Here is a 25,174-nt window from a genome sequence, read left to right as displayed (position 1 = left end):
CAGGTAAAATATTAGACTAAAATCTAAAGCCTTTTTAACCCAATGGTACGCAGTCTACCCGCACTGGGTGTCATGAGGTAAACAATTAACAGCGGGGAACCAGCTCTCACTCAATGGGAATCGGCTCTTCAGATTTACTACCATCGGCTCTGTTGCGCATGACACATGACCGCGTTTCAGATCTCGTGAGAACCGCTCCGTGTTACGTTACTACCGATAGCACATTAGCATCGGTAAAACGCAGTTAGCCTGTCTGGATTTCTGCAGTCTTTCCTCTCCGAATGACTGCGATGGACGGCGTGGGAGACATGGACGAGGCGGAGAGGCCACGACACAACCCTTTCCTGATTGGAGTGAGCGGAGGAACGGCCAGCGGCAAGGTTAGTCCGCTTTCAGCTACTGAAATTAGCACCCCGACTAGCTTAGCATATGGAGCTAAATTGTCAACATTCTCATGCGTCTAGCTGTCAAAACAGCCGCGGACACGCCCCCTTTGATAAGACAATGTTGTTATCAAGCCGCCAATACATCTTTTATTATATATCCACCGTGTTAATGACACAGACTGCCTGACTATTTAGCACCACAGGGCTACGTAGAGCTAACTAAACTAGCCGCTGTTATTGACGTGCCGGTTCTCTCCTGATGCCACTCGGCTGATAAACACCAAGAAAGTCAACTTCACTTCTGTTTCCATCTGTTACTACACACCATACCAGTGTCGTAGAGTTTAGACTCGAGTAATAACGCGACACCTGTTGTTTTTTTTCTGCCACAGTCAACAGTTTGCGCCAAGATCATGGAGCTCCTGGGACAGAACAAGGTGGACCACCGCCAGAGGAAGGTGGCCATCATCAGCCAGGACAGCTTCTACAGGGTCCTGACCCCAGATCAGAAGGCCAAGGCACTTAAAGGCCAGTACAACTTCGATCACCCGGGTAAGAGCATGCATGCATGCATACAGTGAATGTTTATTGTGACTTCACACACCTCCCCGTATCCCTTCAAAGGTCAGCCTAATGGGGCTGCACGCGGTTTGAAAGTGTACCAACAGTTTCCCACTTGTCTATTAGTCCAACGCGCTCACTACGCAGAATAAAACACTGCTGGTGATGATTTACATTTCATTCGATTGGTCTGAGATCTGTTGTACAGTGTTGGGTGTAATGCAAAGTTTTGGATGGCCATATGTCTGTGAAAATTCATCCAGATCTTGATGTGTTAAACTTAGAACTAAAGAAGTCACCTGGATGAGTGGTGAAATGTCTCGGCTGCGATTTAAACTTTCAAACTGCAAACTATACGTTGATAAAGATTAATATTTACCTGTTCTTGTTTTGGACCTGTAGGATGTAATCTGGCCATATGATTCGTGCGCTATATCACTTCTTACAATCTCCTCCTTAATCTTGCAGAGGCATTCGACAACGACTTAATGTACCAAACCCTGAAGGACATCGTAGAGGGGAGGGTGGTTGAAGTTCCAACGTACGACTTTGTCACCCATTCAAGGTATGAAGGACATTTTACGCTGATTAAACCCTGAAGAAAAATCCTTTTTCCAGGCTCTTAGAGTGACACCTTTGTGCACCTTTTCTTTTTTTTTTTCCCTAAAGGTTGGAGGAGCGGATCACGGTGTACCCAGCAGACGTGGTCCTCTTTGAGGGGATCCTCGTGTTCTACCCTCAGTTAGTGCGGGACATGTTTCACATGAAGCTCTTTGTGGACACGGATTCGGACGTCCGGCTGTCTCGCAGAGGTACGGGCGTCGGTCTCCCTCTTTTACGTCGTTCCAGATGTTGCCGCAGTCGGCGTGTTAATGGACTGACCTTAATTTTGTGCAGTTCTGCGAGACATGACCAGAGGGAGGGACCTGGAGCAGATTCTCAGTCAGTATACGACGTTTGTGAAGCCGGCTTTTGAGGAGTTTTGCTTGCCTGTAAGTAAGAAGGTGTGTTATTCTGTCAACAAAACTCTTTAGATGAGACATAATCAAAGACTTTTTGTTCTTTTTAGACTAAAAAGTATGCAGATGTCATTATTCCAAGAGGAGTTGACAATATGGGTGAGTACTTTTTATCAAAAACGAGCTTCTTTTCCGATATCTCCAGCGTCTCCAGGAATGCTTGAAAATGTCCTTCTTTGCCTCTCGCCAGTGGCCATCAACCTCATCGTTCAGCACATCCAAGATATCCTGAACGGCGACATATGCAAGTGGCAGCGCGGCTCCATGAACGGCCGGGGCTTGAAACGGGCCATCGCCGAGCAGTGCGACATGCAGAGCGGAGCCGCGAACCCCCTGGGAAAGAGGGTCCTGATGGAGCCCAGCAGTCGGCCCCACTGAGCCCGGCTGCGCGCGCACGTGTCCAGAATGTGATTTGGAAATCGCTGCTACTGATTGGCGCGGAGTGGTTCAGCAACTGTGTGGCCAGTCTCACCCTCTAAAAGCTTTTTATATTATAATCTAAAAACCGTGTTGCAAGCACTGTGCTGCGACCCCTTTTTAATTTCACTGTAAATATCGGTGCATTACTAATGTGCTGATCTCACCAGGAAGGTCTTCCAGGATACTCACTAAACTAGACATTTTGTCAACCGTGATCTTGTGAACTGTTACTGAAATGGAAGCTCTGATAGGTCGTTGTAGGAAGTATGATTTAAATGTTTAAATTCATTCATGCTTTTGCACTTTGAAGATATGGTTAAAACCGACTCATGCTTCTTTTGTTGCTTTAAGAATAATATATTTAAATTATATTAATACAAACCCTCTGGTACTTGTTGTTCTCCCTGTTCCTGTTTTTAATAAGTAAAAAAAAAACAACTAAATAATCTAACTAGGACCCGATGTGTTTCAGTGGTATTACACCTAGTTGGATATTCAGCTCTTCCATCATTATTTAACGCTGTATGCCTTAAAATTTTTTGTGTTTTGTACTTCTGTACAACAATAAATGGGAAAACCTTTACAGACGAAGCCTCGTTTGAATGCTGATAAAGAAAATGAGTATAGAAACAGAGCTGTTGGTTTTATTGGAGCTTGAGAGCACAGTGTGATGTGTTGGTTTGTGTTGACCATTATCCCAAAACAAAAACAAAACAAAAAAAAAAAAAGGAATTGAAATGATTTAACTACAGCACATTCTGGAAAGACAAACACGCAAGTCACAGAAGACTCCAGTCGCAACGCAGACACTCGCTCACGCACCGACGTGACGGGGACATGATTGTGATCAACCTGACGGTTCTCTACACTCGATGAACACGGCACTCGATGAATCCGTATGACGTACATAGATCACAGCATCTTTAGTAAGTTTATCTTTTGTGTTTTTGCTTTGCTTTTTTTTCTTTTTTTAGTGCACATACGTATGGCACTCGGGAGAAGCTAAGCTCTTCTCATAATAAGCATAAACATCCTTTTTAAGAACAAAAGGAGCACTGTATATAATACATTTCATAACCATACATGATTCTTACACAAAATGTTTCAAAACAAAACTTGTAGTTTCCAGTCTATAATGGCCATCCTCTCTTCAAGTTCGAATCCCCTCGCGTTCCTCTCCCCGACGCACACACGCACACAGGCAGCAGAGTCTCGTAGCTCGCAGCCTGCGTGCTGGCGTCACAGTTCGGGCAGGTCGCTCTCGAGATTCTGCTGCTCGAGGGGAACCCGGTGAGTCGGGGAGGGAGGAGCGGGGGGCGCGGGCTGCAGGGGATGACCAATATACATAAGGAAGAGGAAGGTGCGACTTTGAGAGTAATGGACCATTCAGCTCAATCACACGCAACAGCTCCACTCTAAAACAGAGAGCCCAGGGAGCAGACTTTGGTCGTTTCCGTAGTGTGTCCCTCTCCGCTCTGTGATTCTCCTTCAGCCCTCCTCGGCACCAGGCGTCCTCTCATTCCACCATAGTCACTGAATCTCTCCCTGTCTAAACGTCAGAGCCACGCTAATCCCAATTATAATCTCCCAGAGCAGCAGAGCTCTTTGTAAACCTCAGCTTGACTCTTTAGTTGTCTAGTTTGTTCCGGATTCCCCACAATGAGTCTCCCATTAGCTTTCAGCGGATAGCTTCCCTTCGCCTCTCTCTCAGTCTGTAGTAAAGTGGAGTTAGTGTCATGAAGCACAGTTGGAGGTCAGTGTCACGGGCCCCGCGGGGGCCCTAGGTTTTCTCCTCGCGGTCCGTCTTGCGCCTGGAAATGTTTCTGGGCTTTATCTTCAGCGACAGCTCCCACAGCGCCTCCTCCGCCAGGTGGTCGCTGAAGTCGTTGAAAAAGGAGACGATGTCCTCGTTGCGCTTCAGCTCGTAATGCCTGCCATCGGGGGGGGGGTTAGACAAAAAGCAGTAATTCACTAGCGAGAACGCAAACAGCCCCGAGTGGAGATGGCAGCAGTGTTTTATGAGATTTAAATATAATGAAAAACAAAGTAGGCGCACGCTACGGTCCCTGCCAGCCGCAAATAAACGACGACGTTTATGGCTGTGATTGATGCTTCAAAAGCTTTTCTATTAACACATCATAATTTCATCCCGGGGGACTTACACTTGCTGGAAGCGCCGCATGCTGTCCAGTATGTTGAACTGCTGCCAGCGTTTGGAGAAGTTGACCTTCCCGTCGATGAGGTCGGGGTTCCCCAGGTGGACGAAGGTCAGGTCCTGGAGGATGAGACCCCTGTGGAGAGGAGAGGGAGGAGGAAGAAGGTAGAGGGGTCAAGGTAGGGCTGGGTGGCATGACCACATGTTCATAACATTTTCTACTGGTTAACAGAGGAACTAATGCAGTAAACTGACTAAGGATGGACTATTTTACTCTGATGATGAGTAAATATTTTAAAATAATCCCATACTAGTAGTGAAACAGGTTTGCATGACCTTGTCTGCTAATAAGGAAATCCGGGGACAAATAATAATAATTAAATTAAATGTTATCAAAATGAAATGAAGAAACGGGTACAATTAGTTAATTTATTTTGACATATTTATTCATATTTAAACTGCTATGTCTGTGATGTCAATAGCAGCACGAGCTGTTACCGTAATAACTGTAGTCTGCGTGCAACATTTTTTCTGCTCATTTATAAAAAGCTAAAATTGGGCATTTTCAGGGACATATAACCGAGGGACAGTTCATCCAAAACGGTGACTATCCCAAGAAATCAGGGACGTTTTGTCACCCTAAAAAAAAAAAAAAAGAACAACAAACATGGCACCTAATTTTTCCGACTTTCCATCTTTACCGCACCTCACAGTGAAGCAGTAAAACCATTTGTGTTGAGAAGCGCTACATTGAAAATGGTCCGGTCTGAAACAGTTTCTCATAGCACTTTGTTCCAAACAATCAAATACACCGGTATGCCGGTATATTAATAAATTATATCATAACCAAAAAGAAAAGTATTCGGTTATGGAGTAGAAACGTAAACATTTACTCACAAGTACGGGATGCATGGAGGCTCCACCTCTGCCAGAGCGGCTCTGTACGCTCTGAAGGAAGAGGAGCTGTCGATCAGCGTGCAATATTCTTCCAGTCCCTGAAGAAAAAAAAAAAGAATCGGAGAATGTTTTTATGCGATTCTACATCTTCAGACGTCTTCTCATCCCAACCTCTGCACCCGCTCACCTCTGAGGTCTGTTTCTGCCACTCCAATCTCCTGATGGGGGCCGAGTCCAGGGCGGACAGTATTGCCAAGTACGAGTTGAAATTATTCAACTTTCTTAAGTGCTGTAATAAAAAGTGCATAAACGTTAAAGGCTATTATAAAACTACACAAGGTAGCATTTTTTTAAGAGCGCCGCAACCAACCTTCATTATCTTAATGAACTTGAGGAGCAGCTTCTCTCTGTCTTGGGCTTTCTCCTGCTGAATTATCAAAGAGCGGACCCTGGAGGAGGACGAGCGATAAACAGCAGAGTCAACATTTATAAAGACAACGCAGTGACGATGGGGGAAGGACGTCTGCGAGCGCGGTTTCCGTCTCACCAATAGCTCATGTTGTTAAAGTGCTCTGTGAACTGAGTCAGGTTGGGACTCTTCTCCTCATTCTGCTCCTTGGCCCAAAGCAGAACCTCGGGAATCTGACGGGAAAACGAGAGGATTTAAAGTCGAGTTTTGATCCTGTGAAGGTAGAAGGTGAGGAATAGCACGAAAGAGGAGGGCCGCACCTCAATTTTATAGAAAAGCTCAGCGTCAAGGAGGGTGAGCTGATCGGCAATCTCATGACTGCGGAAGTCGTGAAGGGTTCCAGGCCTGTTAAGACACACACAAAAAAGACAAGTCGTGACATTTATTCATTACGTACGCCTGACTGTTTTAGTCAGAAACTGCTGAAATTAGTCAGGATTATCCTTAAATGTGAACCTTTTATCTCATTGATGGTTCAGGATATTAGCTTCTATTGGAAATCAAACCTCCCCTGCATGCTCACAAAGTCTTAACCTCACTTCTGTTCTCTGTCCCCCTCCACCAGATGTCCTCTGACTTTCCACCAATCCATCACAGTCACACCTGTTCTCATTTCCCCTTCAGTCCCATGGGTATATGCTCTACGTTAGCTCACGTGTCACCTTTCAGGATTGCTTTTAGGATTTTCCAGCCACCTGCTCTAATGTTTTGGACCTTCTGCTGTCTATTGTATACTTTTCACTGAGATCATAATTAAATCTAGGACATGATGAAGGCTGCTCGATAACATTCCTGTGGCATCCAACATTAAAAGTGCACCATGCTTTATTTCTCCAAACATCTGAGGCCAGTCACATTGATCATATCAGTTTAAAGTAGCTTCACAGTTTCCGACTGCAAGCTCGTCAGGCAATAAATGAAACCCCGTGTAATCCTCGGTGGTCACAGATGCGTGATGATAACTTAAAAGAAAGCGCCTCTACCTTGCAGAGACTCCTCGGGCTGCCAGGGGCTTGAGGGAGTTAGTGTAGCGCAGCAGCTTCTTTTGTTCCACCTTGTCCAGGATGTTCTTGCGGAGCACGCGGGCGAGGCTGAGCTCGCCGTTACACACCAGCGTGAACACCAGGTCCATGAGCTGTTTCAAGATGTCCTCCGTCAGCTCCACCAGGCTGGGAGACACGAGGACGAATAAATAAATGAATAAAGAAAGAAAGAGAGAAAGAAACAGACGCTGCTGTAGACTGAACCAAAAAAATGTAGATTATGTGTAAAGATGGACATGATTTCTGGTTATAACTGTAATAATAATAATAAAACATTTTCGCTCTCTCATACTGTAACACAGCATTTGACTTGTGGTAAAAAGTATTAAGTCCTACTCACCACAGCTCATCCACCACACGAACCAGCACAAAGAACGTGTTCTTGCTCACTCGCTTCTTGAAGGTGTCTGGACTGTGGCAGAACGTGCTATATGTGCTGCGTGGTCAAGGGCAACAAAAACGATCTGACACGTGAAATCATCAGCACAGTTTTGGGTCTTTTTTTTTTTTAACATCGATCCACTAAGGACGTTCAGCAGTACACCGCGGTTTCTTCCCTCTCTGCCTCATTGCCCTGTATAAACAGCACCCATCATTACGCAGCCACCATTAGCGTTATGCTCATTATTTCAGGCAGTAAAAACAAGGAGGCTGGAGCTAAGCTTTATCTCATGATCAGTCCATCTGTTGGTTAAATTCTCAATGAAGTGGCACCGGTTAAATGATCAGAATTTCCTAACGTCTCAGTGTGCAAAACCAGCTGAACTCGAAGGCTTGTAGCCTCTCGCTAGCCTCCCAGCTAACAGCAGCTATTGCAGTAGAGTCCTCTCCATATATCCAGAACATACATGTATGAGACAGTTGGCCATAAGCTGCAGTCTCTTTTCAAGTGCAACTTTTTCAGGCGGTTTAGGTTGTTGAGTTTGGTGATTTCGTACCTTAAGACTAAAACAACTGAAAACGTCCTTTCTGCTCTACAACTCAACGACAGCATAAAAAAAAACAACCTTTTCATTCAAGCTGGTCAATGTTCACACTGCAGCGATCAGGCATAACATTATGACCGCCGTCTCAATATTGTCTACAGTTGTGACTCATCAGAGGATGGACATGGGCCTTGTAGTGGGGGGTTAGTGGGGGGACTTTGGGTCCGATGCATCATCCCACAGATACTTGATCAGTTTGGGATCTAGTGAATGAGGAGGCCATGTTTTTCATGTTTTCTGAGTTATTCCTAAATTGTTTGTGTGTGTGTGTGTGTTTGTGTCAGGTTGCTGCCATCAAGCAGTGTCATTGCTATGGGGTGCAGGTGTCTGGTCTGGTCTAGGTGGGTGCTACATGTCTAAGTAACATCCACATGAATGAAGCCCAGGTCCAAAAACTTCCCAGCAAAACAAAAGATGGTTCAATGTTATTCATGTCTCCTGCCAGTGGTTTTAATGTTGTGGCTGATCGGTACACACTGAGGTGTCAGTAATAATCTGGACGTCTATAGACAATTATAGCCTCTTATCTTTTAACTCTTCCAAGTGAAATACCTGAATAAGAGCAAACAGGATGAGCAGGTCTTTCCTCTGTAAATAAAGATTATAAACCAGCCTCTCACCAACAAGAAAGCGATTAAGCTCAAAGTGACAAGCTGAGTGATTTCAAAAGGATATCTTATGTGTAGCTTCTTAATGAGGTCCTCCGGGGTTATGAACGTCCTATATGTAGTCAGAAAGGCTTCACAGTACAAAACGAGATCTGTCAAGCAAAAGCAGAGGGAGAAAAAAAGGAGCATATTTGAGTTGAAATGCAGCCAACGTTCGGAGTTAATTAAAGCTGACAACACGTCATCAAATGTGACGGCTGCATAGTCGGACAGACACACTGCAAATAACTGTACCGCGGAGGCTGTTTAAAATGCTGCTCAGAGAAAAGTAATAACACGTCAGTCAAAGCAAAGGATCATACTTAACAAATAAAAATAAATCTGTCTCAGAATATAAATACATGCAGATCTGTCAAGCTAGCAAAACAAAGCTGTGCCAGTGACCTAGAAGCACAGTAACACACTCCGGTGACAAAATATGAGTCTGCACTGTACCTTTGCGGTCTGTTTCTGTAGCGTGGACTAATAGAATATCTCCTGATCCGGCACGTACGTCAGGACCGTCGTCATTCTGAAAAAAAACACGAGTGAGAAATGGAGAAAAATGAAAAAGGGACGCAAACATTGAGTGGGTGGATGAGATTGAACGGGAGGAGAAGAAAAGAGTGGTTACAGCTGATGTAGGATGATGCAGTCTAGCCCAAACTGTAGCATGCACATTTCCTCCTTCTCCACCCCCCCCCCCCTCCCCTCCGACCCTCCCTGTCCTGCACCATCTCCTCTGATGACGAAGAAAAAGTCAGACTTGTGCATGATCGAAAACCCACCACTGAAATGATTCTTCTACAGCGCCCCTAAATGTCATCACAGCCTGTAAATCTCTCCTCCTTGCATTTTTTTTTTTTTTTTTTGATCCACCCCTGTCTGCTTTTGTAAATCATTGCTGTCACATTGGCCCTAACCTTGCAGAGTGGAGAGCAGCATTCTCACACATCTGTATATCAGACTGCACCACTCAGGACAAAGGAGGAGGAGGAGGAGGCGCTGGAGGCGGAGGAGGAGGAGGAGGAGGAGGAGGAGGGCGTTTTGTCGGCCTCAGCTCTGCAGTAGCAGAGGTTCAACTCCAGAGGGCAGCAGTGGTTATCAGTGGTGGATCTCAGGATCTGATTTCACGTCTGAGTGACTCACGGTGACCTTTAGCCTCGGCCGGACTAAGGAGGATAAAATGTGCTTTGTGTGCTGGTGCTGCTGCACCGTTCTGTCGAGGCAGGCTTCTAAAAACAGTACGTGGCGTCTGCAGTTGTCGCCTTACTTCTTGTTTTAGTGTTATCCTGCTCATAATCTCTTTGTGGTCGATGAGGGAAAGCTCGTCCACGTCTTTCTCGTCGCTCCCGGACGATTCCGTTGACTTCTGCCTTCTAAGACACAAAAAAACAACCACGGGTCAGCACGGAAACGCTCGCATCTGTCTGAGGCACCGTAGCGACCGGAGACACTGATCCATTAAGAAGATGCTGCAGCTAAAACCGTCTCTGTCGTTTTCAAGCAAAAATGTCAAACTTTTGGCTTCTTAAATATAAACATCACATGATTGTCTCTTAATGAAACTGTCAAACTACTTCAGAAAACAAAAAGAAAAATCTGTAAACGTAGTGTGACAGTCCAGTTTCTGCATCATTAAAAGTTTGCCAGCTACAATAATTGTGCACCACACACTCATTTTTTTCAGTTTTCATTGGGTGAAAACTACTGAAACAAACACACTTTAATCTAACAGTGCAGCACTCAACCTTTTTTTACTGGAGGGCCATTGATTGTACTGTGTTTTCATCGGGGAGGCCGTGGTTTGTTGTACCACCGAACATGTTTTTACTTTGACAGCCCCATTTAGATCAGTGGGCTCGGCCGTATAAACAGCAACACTCTTGTGTTTGATTCAATCTAATTTAACAGCACCACAAACTACATCCTCAAAAATGGCCACAGAGTTGATTACCACCTTTTTTTTTTTTTTTTAAAACACAGTTTCAACATAAATTCAATTATATCAGTTGTGAAGGGAGAATAACTGCAGGCCTGTTGTATTAGTATGCATTCGTTTCCCTGGTACCTAATGTTTACGTTAATGAGTGTAGATTGTTAATGTTTAGCATTTATGCTACAGAATAACTAACTACAGAAGAGAATAGGAGAAAATCCTTTAATGTCATTGCAGCACACAGGTTGTAAACAGCATTATAATAATCAGTAGGAAAAAAGTCATAATCTAATGGAATATTAATGCAAATATGAAGTTATATGTACAGCATTGTGCTAATTGTCATCCAGTATAAATGTAGGTTATTTAAGTAGCATATGTTATTTACATATACACATTATAATCCTTACCTTTCCTTGTCCAAAGCCTCTTTGCTATTGGCCGTAGGCATCTGAGGGGTGGGGTCTTGAAGCACATCATCGGCAGCGATCGTTTCCTGATCAGAGGAAAAACAAACAAAAATAAACCTCTGCACTGGGCCAACGGTTCCATGCTCTGACAGGAGGCTGGTGTTTCTGATGAGATCGTATGGGACACCCGCGTCTCATGCAACGTGTTTGACGGAGGGGAGGATGGATGCTTTGTACAGACATTTATCGCAGAGTTTCCCAAAAAAAGAAATAAAAAATGTCATCCCTGTTAGTGTCGGGTGGAAAAGGTTGATACGTAAAATGTAAAAATGCAGCTTTTTTCTTCCGAAGGAAAAGCTGAACAGATGAGATCCAAAAACAGTACGACACCAGACAGGTAGAACTCACTCCCACTGACACTGCACCAAATGCAGAACTACAAATACAAACCACACATTCACACACAGTCTCCTTTGCGCTCACTCTCTCTCTCTCGCGCTAACACACACACATTTGCACAGTCCTCTCCCCAACATGCCTAAAATAAACCACAAATACTCAAGCTGGCCCAAGGGAATACAACCACGTAAGCTGTCACACATGCACAGGTGCACATAAATTGTTATGGGGAATGTTATTGGAAAACTGGAAAACCGGCGAACCGTTGAGTTTTTTTTTTCTTTTTGGAGAAGCGACGTGTCAGGTGTTAGTGGGAACAAGGTTAAATGCTCGTTACAGTTGAAGCGCAGCCACAGAGACAGCAATCACCAGCCAGGCAGCCAAAACAACACAGAGATGGACGGGTTTTTCCCACAGACACCAACCGGACCGCGTGAGTCCCCTCTGCAGGCAAACCTTTGACCCTGAAGTCATGCCCGGTCAGGTTTGGCTGCGTCCAGGTTTCCATTTCGGAGCCATCCGTACAGGAGGTGAATCAACAAGAGCCGCTCGGAGCGACAGATGTGAGACTGACATCTGCCAGTCAAAGGAGACTTCTTGATTCAAACCCTGACGTGATGGGAAATGGAATAGACCCTTTCGCCCGTGGCGGTCAGCTACTTACTCTGAGGGAGAGAGGCAGCTCCCCATTGGCTTGGCTGGACGAGTACAAGTTGACATACTCCCCCTCCCCGCCCTCGTCATTCGCGCTCTCGCTCTATGGGAAAAGAGGAGGGACACAGACCGAGGCGTAAGGCGGCCGAGAGGGGCACAGAGTGTTTGCTAAGGGTGTAGCAGATGTCAGGTGTGAACGTGTGGCTAAGGGGAAAAGATAGCAGCTTTAGCCGAGGTCTGGCGTTCTACGGAGAGCTGTGTGTTTTTCTCCCAGCTCTTCATCCTTGTGACCACCAGGGGTCACTGGAGCGCACTGTATATGAAGGTAACAGTATTTACTAGCAAGAAGAACATGCAGCAGTGCAACATGCTCCACTGGGATTCTTTTAAGACCAGTAATCAGACGGCAGACAGTTTGTGGGCAGATAATGACAACAGGATGCCACTGAGTGAATGAGTCACTATATTATCATATGATATGAGCAACAATACTGAACACCAAACAGCTGAAATCTAACACCGATCTGCCGGGGAAGGTGTCCGGGGATCACATTGTTTTATATCATCGGTTTGAGGCAGCTGGTTCGTGCAAGTATCCTGCTCGTGCTTCCGACATCTACCCTCGGTAAGCTCACCGCTGAGGTGTGGAGAGAGTCAGTGAGAGAAGACTCAGAAGGAAGACAGACAGCCACAGAGCCCACTGAGCCGGCCAGGGAACCGTTGGGCCCGCCCCCGCTGCCATCCAGAATGGTGGCATTGGTCAAGGCAACCTGGTCCAAGCTCTGCGATTGGTGGAAAGATCGAAAGCAGGAAAAGAAGAGAAAAAAATAATAATAATAAAGAACAGGGGCTAAAGAGATCAGAGAGGAGAAGGCAGAGCAGATAAAGAAAAGAAGCTGAACAATAGGAAGCGGAGCAGTGGGTTTGGGGGGGGAGGGTTCACCTCATTCTCCAACACCTCCAGATGGGAGTGAGGTGCCTGAACATGAAATGAACTGCACACACACGTCCCAAAATAAAAAAAAAGAAATAAATCTCAAATAACGTAAGATAATAAGGCAGAAATGTTTAGTAAAGACATTTACAGGCCGGTGTGAGCTCTGAGTGTGTGTGTGTGTTTGTTTGGTGTGTGTGTGTGTGGCCAGCTGAAGAGATGCCTGGCAGAAGGGAGGTAGCCGTAACCTGTTTTAGCACGTTGCGCATACCAGCCCTGTTTCAACATACCAGCATAGAGCGGCGCGTACACACAGCCCTGATAAAACACTGCAAACACACACACACACACACACACACTCATGTACACGTACACACAACAGAATGCACGTTTTTCATGCACAAACAGGATCAAAAATTAAACCTTTTAATTTGATTTCTTCGCAGCGCAAGTCCGGACAATTCTAATAAGGTTTGAATCCCGTCTATTGCTCCTTTCTCCCAGCATATGCGCAGCAGCTTTCCTGTCATGGATTTCCTAACGCGTGACACCCCCCGCCCCCCCCCAAAAAAACCATAACGCCCCGAGGAGTTGAGGAATGCAAACATTCCACAGAAACAGACAAATAGGAGGTGTGGAAGTGTGTGTGTGTGTGTGTGTGCGTCTGGAGGGGAAGGACGCTGAAGGACGAGAGGCGAGAGGGGTTCGACCGTACGGAGAGGAGACGGAGCTGACAATGATGGAGGATGGAGACGGCGAGGAGGAGAGAGGAGCGAAAAGGAAGGAAGAGCAGAGGGAATGTGTTTTCCATCAGGTCCATCTGGTGCTGCATTCCACCGGAGATATATCCTGAGGGAGATCCACACCATGTCTTGGCGTGCCTCACACACCACGGGGGTCATCGTGGGTCAACCCTCCCGAAATACTAACCAGGGCACTGTAACACGCAGCTAGGTCTGGGGTGAACTAGCTGGAACACAGCGCTGATTAATCCAAAACTAATCCATTAATAACAATGAATGTTATTTTGTTATTTATAATCCCCAATCAAAGGCCTGACGGTCTCTTGTGATAAGCCGTGTACACAAAACTTTGCAAGCCAGAAACTGCACACACGGAAAAGCACGCACGCACCACGCAGCATCTAATGCCTCGGCGGAAGACACAACATCGTCACAAAACAAACGCACACATGGATAGGTGGATTACGAACAAAATAAAAAAAGGACCACACAGCAACCAAACCACCCACGCTTCTGAGGGATCGTCCTGTATCACACATGGAGCACACGCACACACACACGGGTCAAGTCACCCCCTGGACCGGTCCAGGACCACACAGCACCCACGCCAGAGTGGAGGATGGGGAGGGATGGGGGGTGTCAACAAAGGGGGGTCGGGGAGGGGGGGACTCACCGTGGGTGTGGTCAAAGACGCCTGGCCAATCAGGTAGGAGTTAGAGACGGACATGCTGAGGCCCAGCCCAGAGCCCGCCTCCTCCATGGCCGCTACAGACGGCTGGAGGTGGCAGGAGAGAGAAGAAGAGGAGGAGGAAGAAGGGGAAGAAGAGTGGGAGGCCTGAGAGGGAGAAAATAAAAGACAAAGAAAAAAGAAAAGATAAAAAAAAAGAAGAAAGGGAGTAATAAGAGGGTGAAGGAAAGGCAAAGGGTGTTAAGGGAGAAAAAGAAAAAAAAAAGGGGGGGGACAGTTGATTATACTAGTAAGCAAGACTGAATTAGAGCAGATTTAATCAAAGCTGCAGCAGAGGAGAGAAGTGGTGAAAGCTGAGGAGGATTCTTTTAGTTCCGTCGAGAGGCATCGACTCACTGGCTGCAGATATAAATACAACAAAGAAAGGAATGAGCAGACGACTGCTTTTGAAGTGCCACTGTAAATGAACGCTCGAGCCGGAGCTCTTCCTCGAAAACCCCAATTATCGGAGGGTCGCGCGGCGTGACGCACGCAGGTTACGCACGTTTGTGTCCACGTCCTCAGCTTCAAGGGCTTTACGGAAACCAGGCCAACTACAACATGTTCCAAACAGAGCCAACGCGAGCCGCTCTGGGTTTTTCCTTATCCACACGGCAGCTGAAATGACTTTTTTATTTATTTATTTATTTTTTTTGCAAAGCCGCGTAAAGTCGCCAAAGCGTGTAAGCCTGGAACATGGGTTTATGGAGGAGGCAAACAGGCTTATTCCGCTGGGCCACGGGCTCATCAAGTCCAAAACACGAGGCCAGATTAGGGCCTGGCGGCTGCAGCCGGGATAAGTGCAGTCTGACTGTACGCTCAGACAAAAAAGGACGATAAAAATAAAAGCGGGGCGCGCGGCTCAAGACACACACAGTCGCGGTGGCAGAAAAAGGGGACAATGGCTGAAGAGCGGGAAGGACAGAGCGGACCGACACGGAGCCGCAGAGTCTATTTTCTCTCCCGGACAATGAAAGCGCATTAAACCTTTGGTGAAGAGTCGTCATCTGTTTACTGTCTACAAACGCGTCGTCTTCGCCGTTACTACTAAGCTTTAGGTCAAGCGCAATTTGTCACCTTCACGTAGGTTTGGCAGGTAAACGAAAACAGGCAAGTGTGTTTCTTCTTGCCGCGTCTCGTATGTTTCGGCCGTTGCTCATAAAGGTGACGTTGAAGTTTTAAAACTCAGGTATGTCTGCATAAATAGTTAGGTATTGTTTAACACTGAGGAAAGTCAGTTAATTAGGATTGCGAGCGTGGTTTTATAACGCGTTTTTGACAAGCTATTAAAAGCAATTAGAGAGCAAATAAAAAATGCCGTGTTTTTTTTTTTGTACCTGAGCCTTTTCAGTTTTCAGGAAGCATAAGGAGTCCATTACTCATAGCGGGAAGCTGTTGGTGAAAGTACGTTCTGTGTTGCTTTAAAAATGTTTCAATTGTAACTCAGCATGCCCTCCCCTGCTCTGCCCCGTCCCATTGTGTCTCCTCTGAGCTGTACCCACTGACTCACTGTCAGTCGCTCGTCTCAATTAACCCAGACGCCGACCCAGATTAAGATAAGTGGACTGCATGTGATGCGGGTCTGATAAAGGCGGGTCTTATCTCCCGTAACGACCAAACACCTCCCGGTATGTGCGCGCAGATGTCTGCTTTGGTTAGAAAAAAAAAGGAACGAGATCGAAGAGGAATAGGTGAGACAGATTACAAGATAGGGAGAGGCTTGAGAGAAAACTGATGAGGAGTGCCACTGGAATGCACTTCAGACCCAGAATGCAGCAGGCATTCCTTCCAGCCAGTGTAAAGCACGGAGATGCTCTGCTGCACGACGCTCTCCGATTCTGGGTGTAATTAAATTAACAGCTTCCATCAATGGAGGCTGCACTGCCTGAAAGTTTTGGTCTGCACCGAAACAATTCCAAGAATTTAAATTACAGCTTTGCTCACGCAGTCCAAATTAGTGAACCCAGCTATTTATCTACCCCAGCACTGGTAGTTTAAAGGGACGTGACGAAATCTCCATGTCTTTTGAAGGAGACGGGGGTTGGGGGGGGGGGGGGTTTCTTACCAGCTGTCTTTGTTTTGGTGGTAACGCTGGAGGCAGCAGCGGCTCGTGGACCGAGTCCGTGCTGCTGAAGGAGTCGTTGAAGCCGTAGACCTCCTGGAAGCGCTTGTTGCGCTGCTCGTAGATGCTCTCGCTCTGAGGCATCTGGTAGAAGACGGAGGGCTGTGGCTCGGAGTAGTCTTCAACGAACTGCATGTACTGAAGGACTGGAGGGGGAGACGGATTAGATCAGACAACATTTGTTTAAGGATAGCGGGGTTTAATGGTATGAGCTCAACCGAGTCGAGAACAGACTTACGTCAGACGTTAAGTTTGTCCTGTAACGACTAAAATATATTCAATTCCCAACAAAAAGCCCTCCACAAAGTCGGGATGAATGGCAGTGTCAGCCCCTAGTTTTTCCTAAATGTAATCACTAGTATCTTTTATTAAACTGTCTGCGTGGTTAACGCCCATACTATTCAGACCCCACAAAAGCAGGGATCGTACGGTGATATAAAAGCACATGGTGAGTAAAACACGGAGTATTCCTTTAGATCCCAGCCTCATTTTTTAAGCCTGTCGTCATTAAATTACACAGTGTAGTCATAACACTATGAAAAACGTTTGAACAAGCAGGAAGGGGTGACTGTACAGGATGACATAATACAGTAGCCTGAGAGGAAGTGATGTAGCAGGTGGGTGAGGAAATGACCAAATGTTGCCCTCTGTGCCCTTGGAGCCAGACCCATTGTAGCACATCCTGGTATTCACTTCCGGCCTCTATTCGCACAGAATATTTCCTTGACATAATCTACGCTGCAACGAGCAGGGAATGAAGTGCAGCCAACATCCTACTGTCCTTTCCTAAATCAACCTCATCCCTTCCTTTCATTAGACTCTTTGTCCTGTCCTTTGCTTCCTCCTGCCTCCGTGCCCCTCATTTCATTCATCTCATTTAAAGGTCCCCCTTCATTCTTGTCTTCATTACCCCCCTCATTACTCCCTTCCTCCCACTTACTGTGTCTGCTTTTCTTTTCTGGCAGAGGCGGTGGGCTGGCGGGGACGTCCGCATTCTCGCTGGCGATGTACTGGGCGACAAACACGCCCCCGTTGGTCTGGGGCATGGGCGAGATGGGCGTGAAAAGCGGGAACGGCGGCGTTGGGTGGAGCTCCTCTTCCGACAGGTTGTCGTACTGGGAGGGGTAGCGCTCGTACAGCACCCTGGACCCCCCGTCGGGGAACGGCGACGTCTGGGTGCTGCGCCGCTTCTTCAGCGGCAGGGCGGGGGGAGCGCTGACGCGGGCGGACTGCAAGGGATTCGGGTGGTTCGGCTGGGGGGTCCAGTATTCTGGTTGCTGGCCCGGAGGAGCGCTGAAGTGGGGGTGCGAGGGGTGCTGTCCGGGAACAGGGGAGGAGGACTCGCTGTGAGACTCGGGCAGGGGGCTCAGGCACCCTCCAACCGGTATCGGGGGCAGGTTTTCCCCCGCTGACAGGTCCTGATGGAGGAAGTCGTAATCTGGGTCGTAATTCTCTGTGTTGTCTGAAAAGGTAAAGGAAAGGTTTTATTATCACGTAGAAATCTGGAAGAACAATATCTCGTGCAAATAATAAATGTCTGAAACTATTCGAACATGTGCATCCAAAGCTGAATTCGCGTTTGTATTCTTACCAAGCGTCTCACAGCTGGTGTTACGAGAACACTGACCACTGTCCTGCTCCATGGAAGAAAGCTGCTCATCAGACTTGCTGAGTTTTCCCATGCTGCTGCAGGGGGACAGACGTGGAGAGTCGCCGCCGTAGGACTGGCTCCCTCCAGAGAAACGCCTCTGAAGGAACTCTGGCTCGTACTCCTGCAGCGGCACAGATAAAATAAACATTTTATGTCCCACACATTACGCTGATAAGAAGGTGAAGGTGCACTGCAATGGATCGTTAAGCTGACGCCTTACCGCTCTGTGGTCACTACATGGTAGGCTGGAGCCTCGGCTCATCGGGGCGACCACTGCGACCGGAGTGGGCGAAGGGGCCGACTGGCGCTTCTTGGGGGGAAGAGCTGGCGGAGGACTGTCGAAGATACACGGAAAGGGGCGGAATAAATAAACAGGAAGGGCGTTTTTGTCTCAAAGGCAAAGTCGATGAGGACGATCGGGCAAGCACGCAAAACACTTTCTGACATGTATGCACACAAAAACCCATGTACAGATACATGAACACACACGTCATCATCCCTCCTGGGGGGCAGCGAGATGAAAGTGGGGGTGCTGCATGTTAGCCTCTCTCAGCTACGACATGACGTCTCCCTGCTCGTCAAACCGAAGCTCTCGCGGTGAGTTAATATCACATCAAAATGGGGCAAACGAGCGAAAACAGAAGCGGCCGTGACATGGAGGCCAGCAACACTTCATGGGTCAGTCACACACTCGCATGCACTGGACGGTCTTCTGATTGGATGAGGAGGTACGTCTTCGGGGAGGATCCAGGATCACACAGACTTTAGGGTAATGCAACCATGCAAAAAATAAAAAATAAAAAAAATATTCATCCAATTCAGAAGCTTTATGGGGGCGGGAAGGGTGGGGGTGGCAGGGTCTAAGGTGGGATGTTATTATGGAAACGGATGATCCTGTGTTCTGACATACTTCTCCTTCTGAGAGGGTCTCCTTTGGCCAGCATCACTCAACTGAGCTCTGTTTCCAGAATCCAAAGGCAAACCAAGGATAAAAACAAAAAAAATAAGAGACACAGCAGAAGGAGCATGGAAGAAAAGTCAGAGAAACAAATGAACTAAAGCGATCCAGGTTCGCGAGAGCCAAGAAATATCAAAATCAAACTGTTCCTACAGCGGTGAAAACGAAAGAAATATACGGAATTACCCCTTTCCAAACCCATATCCTAAGAGCTTTCTTTATTCCTCATTTGTCAAGTGCAGAACCTTATCAGAGAAGGTTTTAAAGTGAAACCGCTGTGATAAATGCAGAATGGGTACTTCTCCTTTTGAGGCTTATTGCAAAGGGTCACAAAAAGTTTCGGTGACCACATAACCACTAAACGCTCCACGGACAAAGCGGAAGCTTCGATGAGAACACAATATTTCAGCCCGGCCCGTCATTAACCATTCACTGCTTTTGGAGAATTGAGAGTATGTTAACCCAACCTGAGTTCTGCCATTTTGGCTTCAGGAAGCGGGGGTTTGGGTGGTGCTACATCTTCATCTGGTATTTCAGGGACAGCTTCCGCGGGAGGAGCCGCTGGAGCCGTCTTAGCGGAGACTTCCGGCTCCCGATCTATCGAAGGCATCTCAGATGACACGGTGCTGTGGACAGAAAAGTCAGCCTGAATGAGTGAATGAACTACTTTGGCTGTTTATATTTGTACAAGCATGTTTTGCGCTCACCTCTCTGCCGTTGTGGCAGGCAGTGCCGGCTTGTTAGGGGTGGTGGGTGACGGATGCTCCTGTTTCTCTATGGTCAGTTTCACCAGTTCCTGCTCACAGGGAGGAAAAAAAAACACAGTCGATTCAGCCTTCTCTATAAATACACCACAGGAGGACGCGACGTGTCAGCACAGGCCGTACCTTTACTCCGTCCAGCACTGCTTTGATGACATTGGTGACGGACGTCACGTTTTCCTTGTCCTCCAAATCGATGCCGTCCAGCATTACCTGGTCTGCCCAGCGTATAAGGTTGGCCAGACTCTGATACACGCGGCTGTGGCAGGAAGTCAACGCCGAGCTGTTGGAAAAGATGCAGGATTGAGGTTGGACAAGGGCGAGAGTAACACAAAGCCACATGGAAAATGGACGAGGAATTCAGGAAGCACGATACGATGTACGGTATGGACACCGAAGAGAGAAGGTGTAGAGGGCAGAGGTGCCGAAAGAGGGAATGACTCAAGAAAACATCTGCCACCATCTGCCACCTATCAGACTAGATTTTTGGGGGACATTTGCAGGGACACGACAGCAGAAATGTCCAACTACGCACTGGAGGGCTGGAATAAGCCGGCTAGTGCTGACAAGAGAATGTATAACCACACAGAGAAGCAGGGTGTCATTTCTCCCTGTAGCAAATGGTGCATTCAGACCTAACACCGAGGTGTGGCAGAGGCCTGTACCAACACGCTGCAGCTGATTCACGCTGCTGGAATATCCTTCCACTATTACTACATGGCTTAGCACTAAAGTGAGCGGGAGAGGACTGATGCTATAGATGTTAGCGTAAGGACTTCAGAGATACGTAGCTACTGGTGCTCGGTTGAAATGTGTGGTATATTCTCTAACCTTTTGGCAATAAACACTGGAATTGATCTGCACTGAAGTTACATCCACTGTTGACCTACTTTCTTGACTAACATCGATTGCTGGTTAAAACTGTTAACTGCCAATGTTGAGCTAAAAAAACGAAGTTAGTCAATTGATGCACCACAGCTTATTTGCCAAAAACGTATCCGCCTGTGGCATTGATGAAACTAAAGTTCTTTTATGATCTATGGGGATTTAACTTCGGAGACCGAGGTCAAATCCTCACAGACGGCTGCTTCTCCCGTGTTGCAGCAACAATCCGTCAAATCCTTCCTAGCACAGTGCTGCGAGGTACAAAATCTGTCACCTCTGACCTCAATACCTTCATCTGTACTGATGGACGGGGAAAGGCACAAAGACGGAGACGGAGAAGTTCCAACATGTCTCGACAGTCCAAACAAAACTAAGGCTAGGGTTACTTTCACGGGATTACTGGAACCTTAAGAGTAAGTGAAACTAACTGATGCAATCTGTTGATAAATTCAAAAATGAAAGGAAATTCTGCTCCTTAAAGGCATCATTCCTGGTAATGCGACTTGCAAATATTTAGGTATCAAGTGCAGGAAGCCTTGAGGTGAGACATGATGACACATTATCAGTATCCTCAAGCTCCAGCGAGGGGGTAGTTAACATCACTCATGTCCTAACATGCAACCAGCTACATTATGAATTACCTCAAGAGGTAAGAATGAAACCAAGAACTAGAGTTTACTCTCAAATCACTGCCCATTTTGGGAAAAAAAACACATCCGAAGAATGTTGTGCAAATCTCCCCCGAAGCCAGGGAATGAAAACTTCCACACACCGACCGACAGTTTCTACCTGGAGTTGTGTAAAAACTCACCTGTGCTGTATCCGTGCCTCCACCTGAACCAGTGGCAGGATGGCTTCAAGCACCTTGCTGGCCGAGCCCGGGAGCATCTCCAGCACCTTCTTCTCCACCACCATTTTGTCCACGATTGTCTTGAAGTAGCGAAGGGCGCTGACCACTTCCTTCTCATGCTCCTCCAGCCTACTGACCTTCTACAAAACAATACAGAATAGTACCTTAGAATTTTATTACAGATATTAAAGGAATTTCTAGAACAGTAACAATTAGACACTTGGTCCCATGGTTTGCTCACAGTTCAAAGCCCCATCTATCAAGGGATGTGGTACTACTGCAAAGAGCTCTTTCTGCTCATCTAGTCTTTCACAGCAGGGCTACAGGGGAATATGCTCATTACACCAAAAGTCTTAAGTGGACTACATTTGGGAAGCGGCCCAATTCCATTCATGTCTTTATAGGTTTAGGCACCTGCTGCGGCAACAGCCAGCCACCGCAGCGACTGGGAGGCTGTGGGAACCAGCAGGGAAACCCGCGCACACACAGACACAATGGAATACGGGAGCACAAAACACTGCGCAGGAAAACAATAGTCCCGCAAATAGACAAACACACACACGGAATAGGTGGGAAAGATATGGCTTTTTCCCACAATACACACGTTACTCCCAGCGCACACACCTTGTTAGCAGGTTTCTCAGTGCTCTTGGCCGCCGGCTCGGGCTGCAGTTGCTTGCCCTTCTTGGACGGCGTCCTCTTGATCTTGGGAGAGTGGAACTTGTCCTTCAGGATCATGGTGAAAGTGGACAGATGGGACCGTTGCGAGTCTGCGGACAGAGGGAAGACAGAGGAAGTTGAGTGGTCGGTCGCGGAGGGGAGATTCTCGGGGGGAATAAAAAATTAGATGTAAACAGATGGCACAGACTCCCTGAAACGCTCATATCGCTTTCACACAATGCCGCTCGTCTATAAATAAGTTCAAGCGAAGACAAGAAAACACAAGAGATTACGTGAAGTATTTGCAACGTCCGACTTTCATCTGTTCTTTTGTTTTTCGGCAAGAATCTGCTGGACGGCCTCTCCCAGCAGCCCGTTATATGCACAGTGTGTGTGCGTTTGAGACAAGGACAGAGCAGACAAGTGTGGTTGTAATAAAATACTCCAGTTTGTGCTGAGATGAATTTTTCTTCGTTCTATATTAGGGTTGAGAAAAAATATCAACGGTACTTTTTCTTCCGATACAATATTGATTTTGATATCAATTTTAAGAGATAAAATAAGTTATGTTTTGGGCTGATATACAACTTGTATTTTAAGCTGCATTTAAAATTTCTCAGTGAACTATGTGGAATATTGCAATGTATCGCAATATCATAATATCGCAATAATGTATCGTATCGTGATACGTATCGTATCATGATGCGTATCGTATCATGAAGTCCTTGCCAATATCCACCCCTATTATATAAGACTGCTTCATAACAGCAGAATAATTTAAATGAAACCATTGGAAAGAGTGCTGACTGGATCTAGGGAGGGAAGAGTTCACCACTCTGCTAATCCCAGGATAATTGACCGCTCGCTCACGGTGTCCCTTTGCCCCTCTGTCCCTTTATCTCCCCACCAAACTGAATCAAGTACTAACAACAGCAGCGGGAGCCGGCAGGACATGCAGGTTTTTATCAGCGACAAAATTACACCTCTATCTGCCTTAATCTCCCCCCTCAGCTCGATGGCAGCGGGATCGCGACATTCCGCGGCCATCAGCGTAAAAAAAAAAAAAAAAAAAACACTGAACGCTGAATAGCAATCAGCAGCAGGAAAACACCACCAACCCGACTTCCAGCCGGGCGGCGCTTTCATTTGCGCCATCGATCAACATGCCGCGTGCACACCCACCCCACTGTTCTCTCTCTCCGCCCCTAATCCTCATCATCCCTCACCCCGAGCAAAAAGCTCAAAGTTCGCCGAGGCAGCCGAGGACGAGAGCGCGGTTCTCGTTAAAAATGTTGACGAGAACGCTTCCAGTGGCGCTTCCTCCCGATTGCATGAGATGAAGAATGCGTGACCCGTCGGGCCGTTGTTTTACGCCACATTTTTCTTTAATCTTATCTCGGTGCAGTGCAAAAATAAACCAACACTGGCCGTTCTGTAAGCATTAGCGAGTGACTCGTGTTGCCTGGCTGATTCAATAAACAACGAATTTACTGGAAATTTATCTCATGACTGTTCATCACCTTTAATCTGCACTTGACCCAGTTCTCAACATCAGGAGAGGTCAAATCGATCAGGCAAAAAACGAGGCTCCCGCATCGACGTTTGCTTTGGAAGACGCTAGGCTTCGTTACGATTTTAATGCGTCGTGTTGTGCCTCGTCATTTCACAATGTCAGCGGAGGAGAGAAATAAAGCGCCGTTTAGCCGGCAGGGCTGAGGGAGAGAGAAGGGAGTTTATCAGAGACAGACTTGCGATTCGACACAGTGAAGACCCGGCAGAAAGGGGACAACCTTCTCGTCTGAACAGCTGCCTGGATCAATACTCCTCATAGCCGCAAGGAATGCTGTTTTTCCTCCAGCGCGCCATTTAAATAGCATAGCTAACAGTGTGAGGGAGTGTTTTTGTGCCCTGAGGCTATACATACCTGTGTTACTCAATTTTGCCGCAAGCCAGCAGTGCTACCCTGGAAAGATTTCACTTCATGGCAATGCGCAGAGGAGTCCAGATGCTTTTGATTGCACAGCAGCCTCCCCATAAATTTTGCCTCAGTTAATCTCAGATATCTGTTTGACCTCATTGCCCCCCCCCCAACCCCCACACCCCCGCCCCGCTCCCTTTTCTTGGCACAAGCGCAGGGAGTGAGGCTGACATTATAAAATGCTGGACCCTCTTTGTGAATCCAAGCTTTAACAGGCCCAGAAGGAGTGTGTGCAAGTTTACAGCTGCATCTCAGCGTCCCGGCCCGGAGCCGAGAAGTGGTGACACAAGCGCACTGAGTCACCCTCTGTGATCGATACAGCTCCTCAGACGCCGCGGCAGTCCCCGCGGCTCGGCTGTTTATCACGTATCCCCCCCCCTCCCCCCTCCGCTCCCAATTCACCTCCTCTCTCCTTCTGCAATTCTGCAGAACAGAACAGAAACGCCTCCCTGCCACAGTTCCAGAAAGCCACGCTGGGCCTTACAGCGAACTCTGGCTCAGCGGGAAAATGACATCACCAACAGGAAGAAATGAACAGTGTGAAAGAAGTCGGCGAGAGGAGGAGAGAGGCGGAGAGAGTATGAGGAAAGAAAGAGGAAAACAGACAGAGGGAATACAGTGAGGTGCTCTGTTATAGTCGTGCCTCTCAGTGTCCACCCTCTCCTCCTCCTCCTCCTCCTCCTCCACCAGAGAGTGGCCAGCCATCCCTCCAGCTCTCCCCAGCTTCCTGCCTGAGTTATGAGCCGGTGATGTCATCGGTTGTAATGTCTCTCACACTGAATCTCAATAGTCATGAAAAAAATTAAAGCAACCTCACGCTGAAAACGGTTTTCCTTCTTATTTCGAAGCAGTCCAGGGCTACAGCACACAGCTATTCACGTCCGCTGTTGTCATACATCGTCATCACTGTTATTTCGTGG

The 25,174-nt window shown here is 47.1% G+C and overlaps 2 protein-coding genes across 7 annotated transcripts in view; one reads left to right on the top strand and one right to left on the bottom strand.

Annotated features, from left to right (window-relative positions):
* The first annotated feature begins 81 nt into the window (after positions 1-81).
* Positions 82-2,969, top strand: uck1 (uridine-cytidine kinase 1). Its single transcript, XM_047569379.1, has 7 exons — positions 82-380; positions 779-938; positions 1,416-1,512; positions 1,617-1,759; positions 1,845-1,939; positions 2,017-2,065; positions 2,157-2,969. The coding sequence occupies exons 1-7, from the start codon at positions 282-284 to the stop codon at positions 2,342-2,344; spliced, it is 831 nt and encodes a 276-aa protein (XP_047425335.1). The 5' UTR covers positions 82-281; the 3' UTR covers positions 2,345-2,969.
* A 41-nt stretch (positions 2,970-3,010) lies between these two features.
* The window catches only part of rapgef1b (Rap guanine nucleotide exchange factor (GEF) 1b), a 39,724-nt gene continuing 17,560 nt past the window's right edge, over positions 3,011-25,174 (bottom strand). Inside the window, exons 2-27 of one of the 6 annotated variants that reach the window (XM_047569373.1) lie at positions 22,241-22,386; positions 21,578-21,756; positions 20,008-20,164; positions 19,828-19,916; positions 19,588-19,746; positions 19,073-19,120; positions 18,383-18,497; positions 18,103-18,283; positions 17,452-17,973; positions 16,455-16,657; positions 14,336-14,497; positions 12,621-12,767; positions 11,996-12,088; positions 10,933-11,018; positions 9,857-9,962; positions 9,040-9,115; positions 8,612-8,696; positions 7,291-7,383; positions 6,891-7,076; positions 6,168-6,252; positions 5,986-6,080; positions 5,809-5,887; positions 5,626-5,727; positions 5,439-5,536; positions 4,549-4,677; positions 3,011-4,317 (exon numbers count right to left, since the gene is read on the bottom strand). In XM_047569373.1, the coding sequence (XP_047425329.1) occupies positions 4,167-4,317; positions 4,549-4,677; positions 5,439-5,536; positions 5,626-5,727; positions 5,809-5,887; positions 5,986-6,080; positions 6,168-6,252; positions 6,891-7,076; positions 7,291-7,383; positions 8,612-8,696; positions 9,040-9,115; positions 9,857-9,962; positions 10,933-11,018; positions 11,996-12,088; positions 12,621-12,767; positions 14,336-14,497; positions 16,455-16,657; positions 17,452-17,973; positions 18,103-18,283; positions 18,383-18,497; positions 19,073-19,120; positions 19,588-19,746; positions 19,828-19,916; positions 20,008-20,164; positions 21,578-21,756; positions 22,241-22,386 (3,572 nt within the window). In that variant the 3' untranslated portion in view covers positions 3,011-4,166. The remainder of the gene's footprint in view (positions 4,318-4,548; positions 4,678-5,438; positions 5,537-5,625; positions 5,728-5,808; positions 5,888-5,985; positions 6,081-6,167; positions 6,253-6,890; positions 7,077-7,290; positions 7,384-8,611; positions 8,697-9,039; positions 9,116-9,856; positions 9,963-10,932; positions 11,019-11,995; positions 12,089-12,620; positions 12,768-14,335; positions 14,498-16,454; positions 16,658-17,451; positions 17,974-18,102; positions 18,284-18,382; positions 18,498-19,072; positions 19,121-19,587; positions 19,747-19,827; positions 19,917-20,007; positions 20,165-21,577; positions 21,757-22,240; positions 22,387-25,174) is intronic. The other 5 variants (XM_047569374.1, XM_047569375.1, XM_047569376.1 and 2 more) reach the window with 5 other exon arrangements.

This window comes from Mugil cephalus, chromosome 19 (assembly GCF_022458985.1).
Source record: "Mugil cephalus isolate CIBA_MC_2020 chromosome 19, CIBA_Mcephalus_1.1, whole genome shotgun sequence".
In the NCBI taxonomy this organism is placed as follows: domain Eukaryota; kingdom Metazoa; phylum Chordata; class Actinopteri; order Mugiliformes; family Mugilidae; genus Mugil; species Mugil cephalus.
The sequence above is the reverse complement of the archived record's forward strand: the minus strand, read 5'-3'. Positions and strand labels throughout refer to the sequence as shown.

Coding starts and splice junctions, on each gene's coding strand:
- uck1 (XM_047569379.1), top strand. CDS start 282: ATGACTGCGATGGACGGCGTGGGAGACATGGACGAGGCGGAGAGGCCA. Junction 381..778: donor GAGGAACGGCCAGCGGCAAG/GTTAGTCCGCTT, acceptor TTTCTGCCACAG/TCAACAGTTTGCGCCAAGAT. Junction 1,513..1,616: donor GACTTTGTCACCCATTCAAG/GTATGAAGGACA, acceptor TTTTCCCTAAAG/GTTGGAGGAGCGGATCACGG.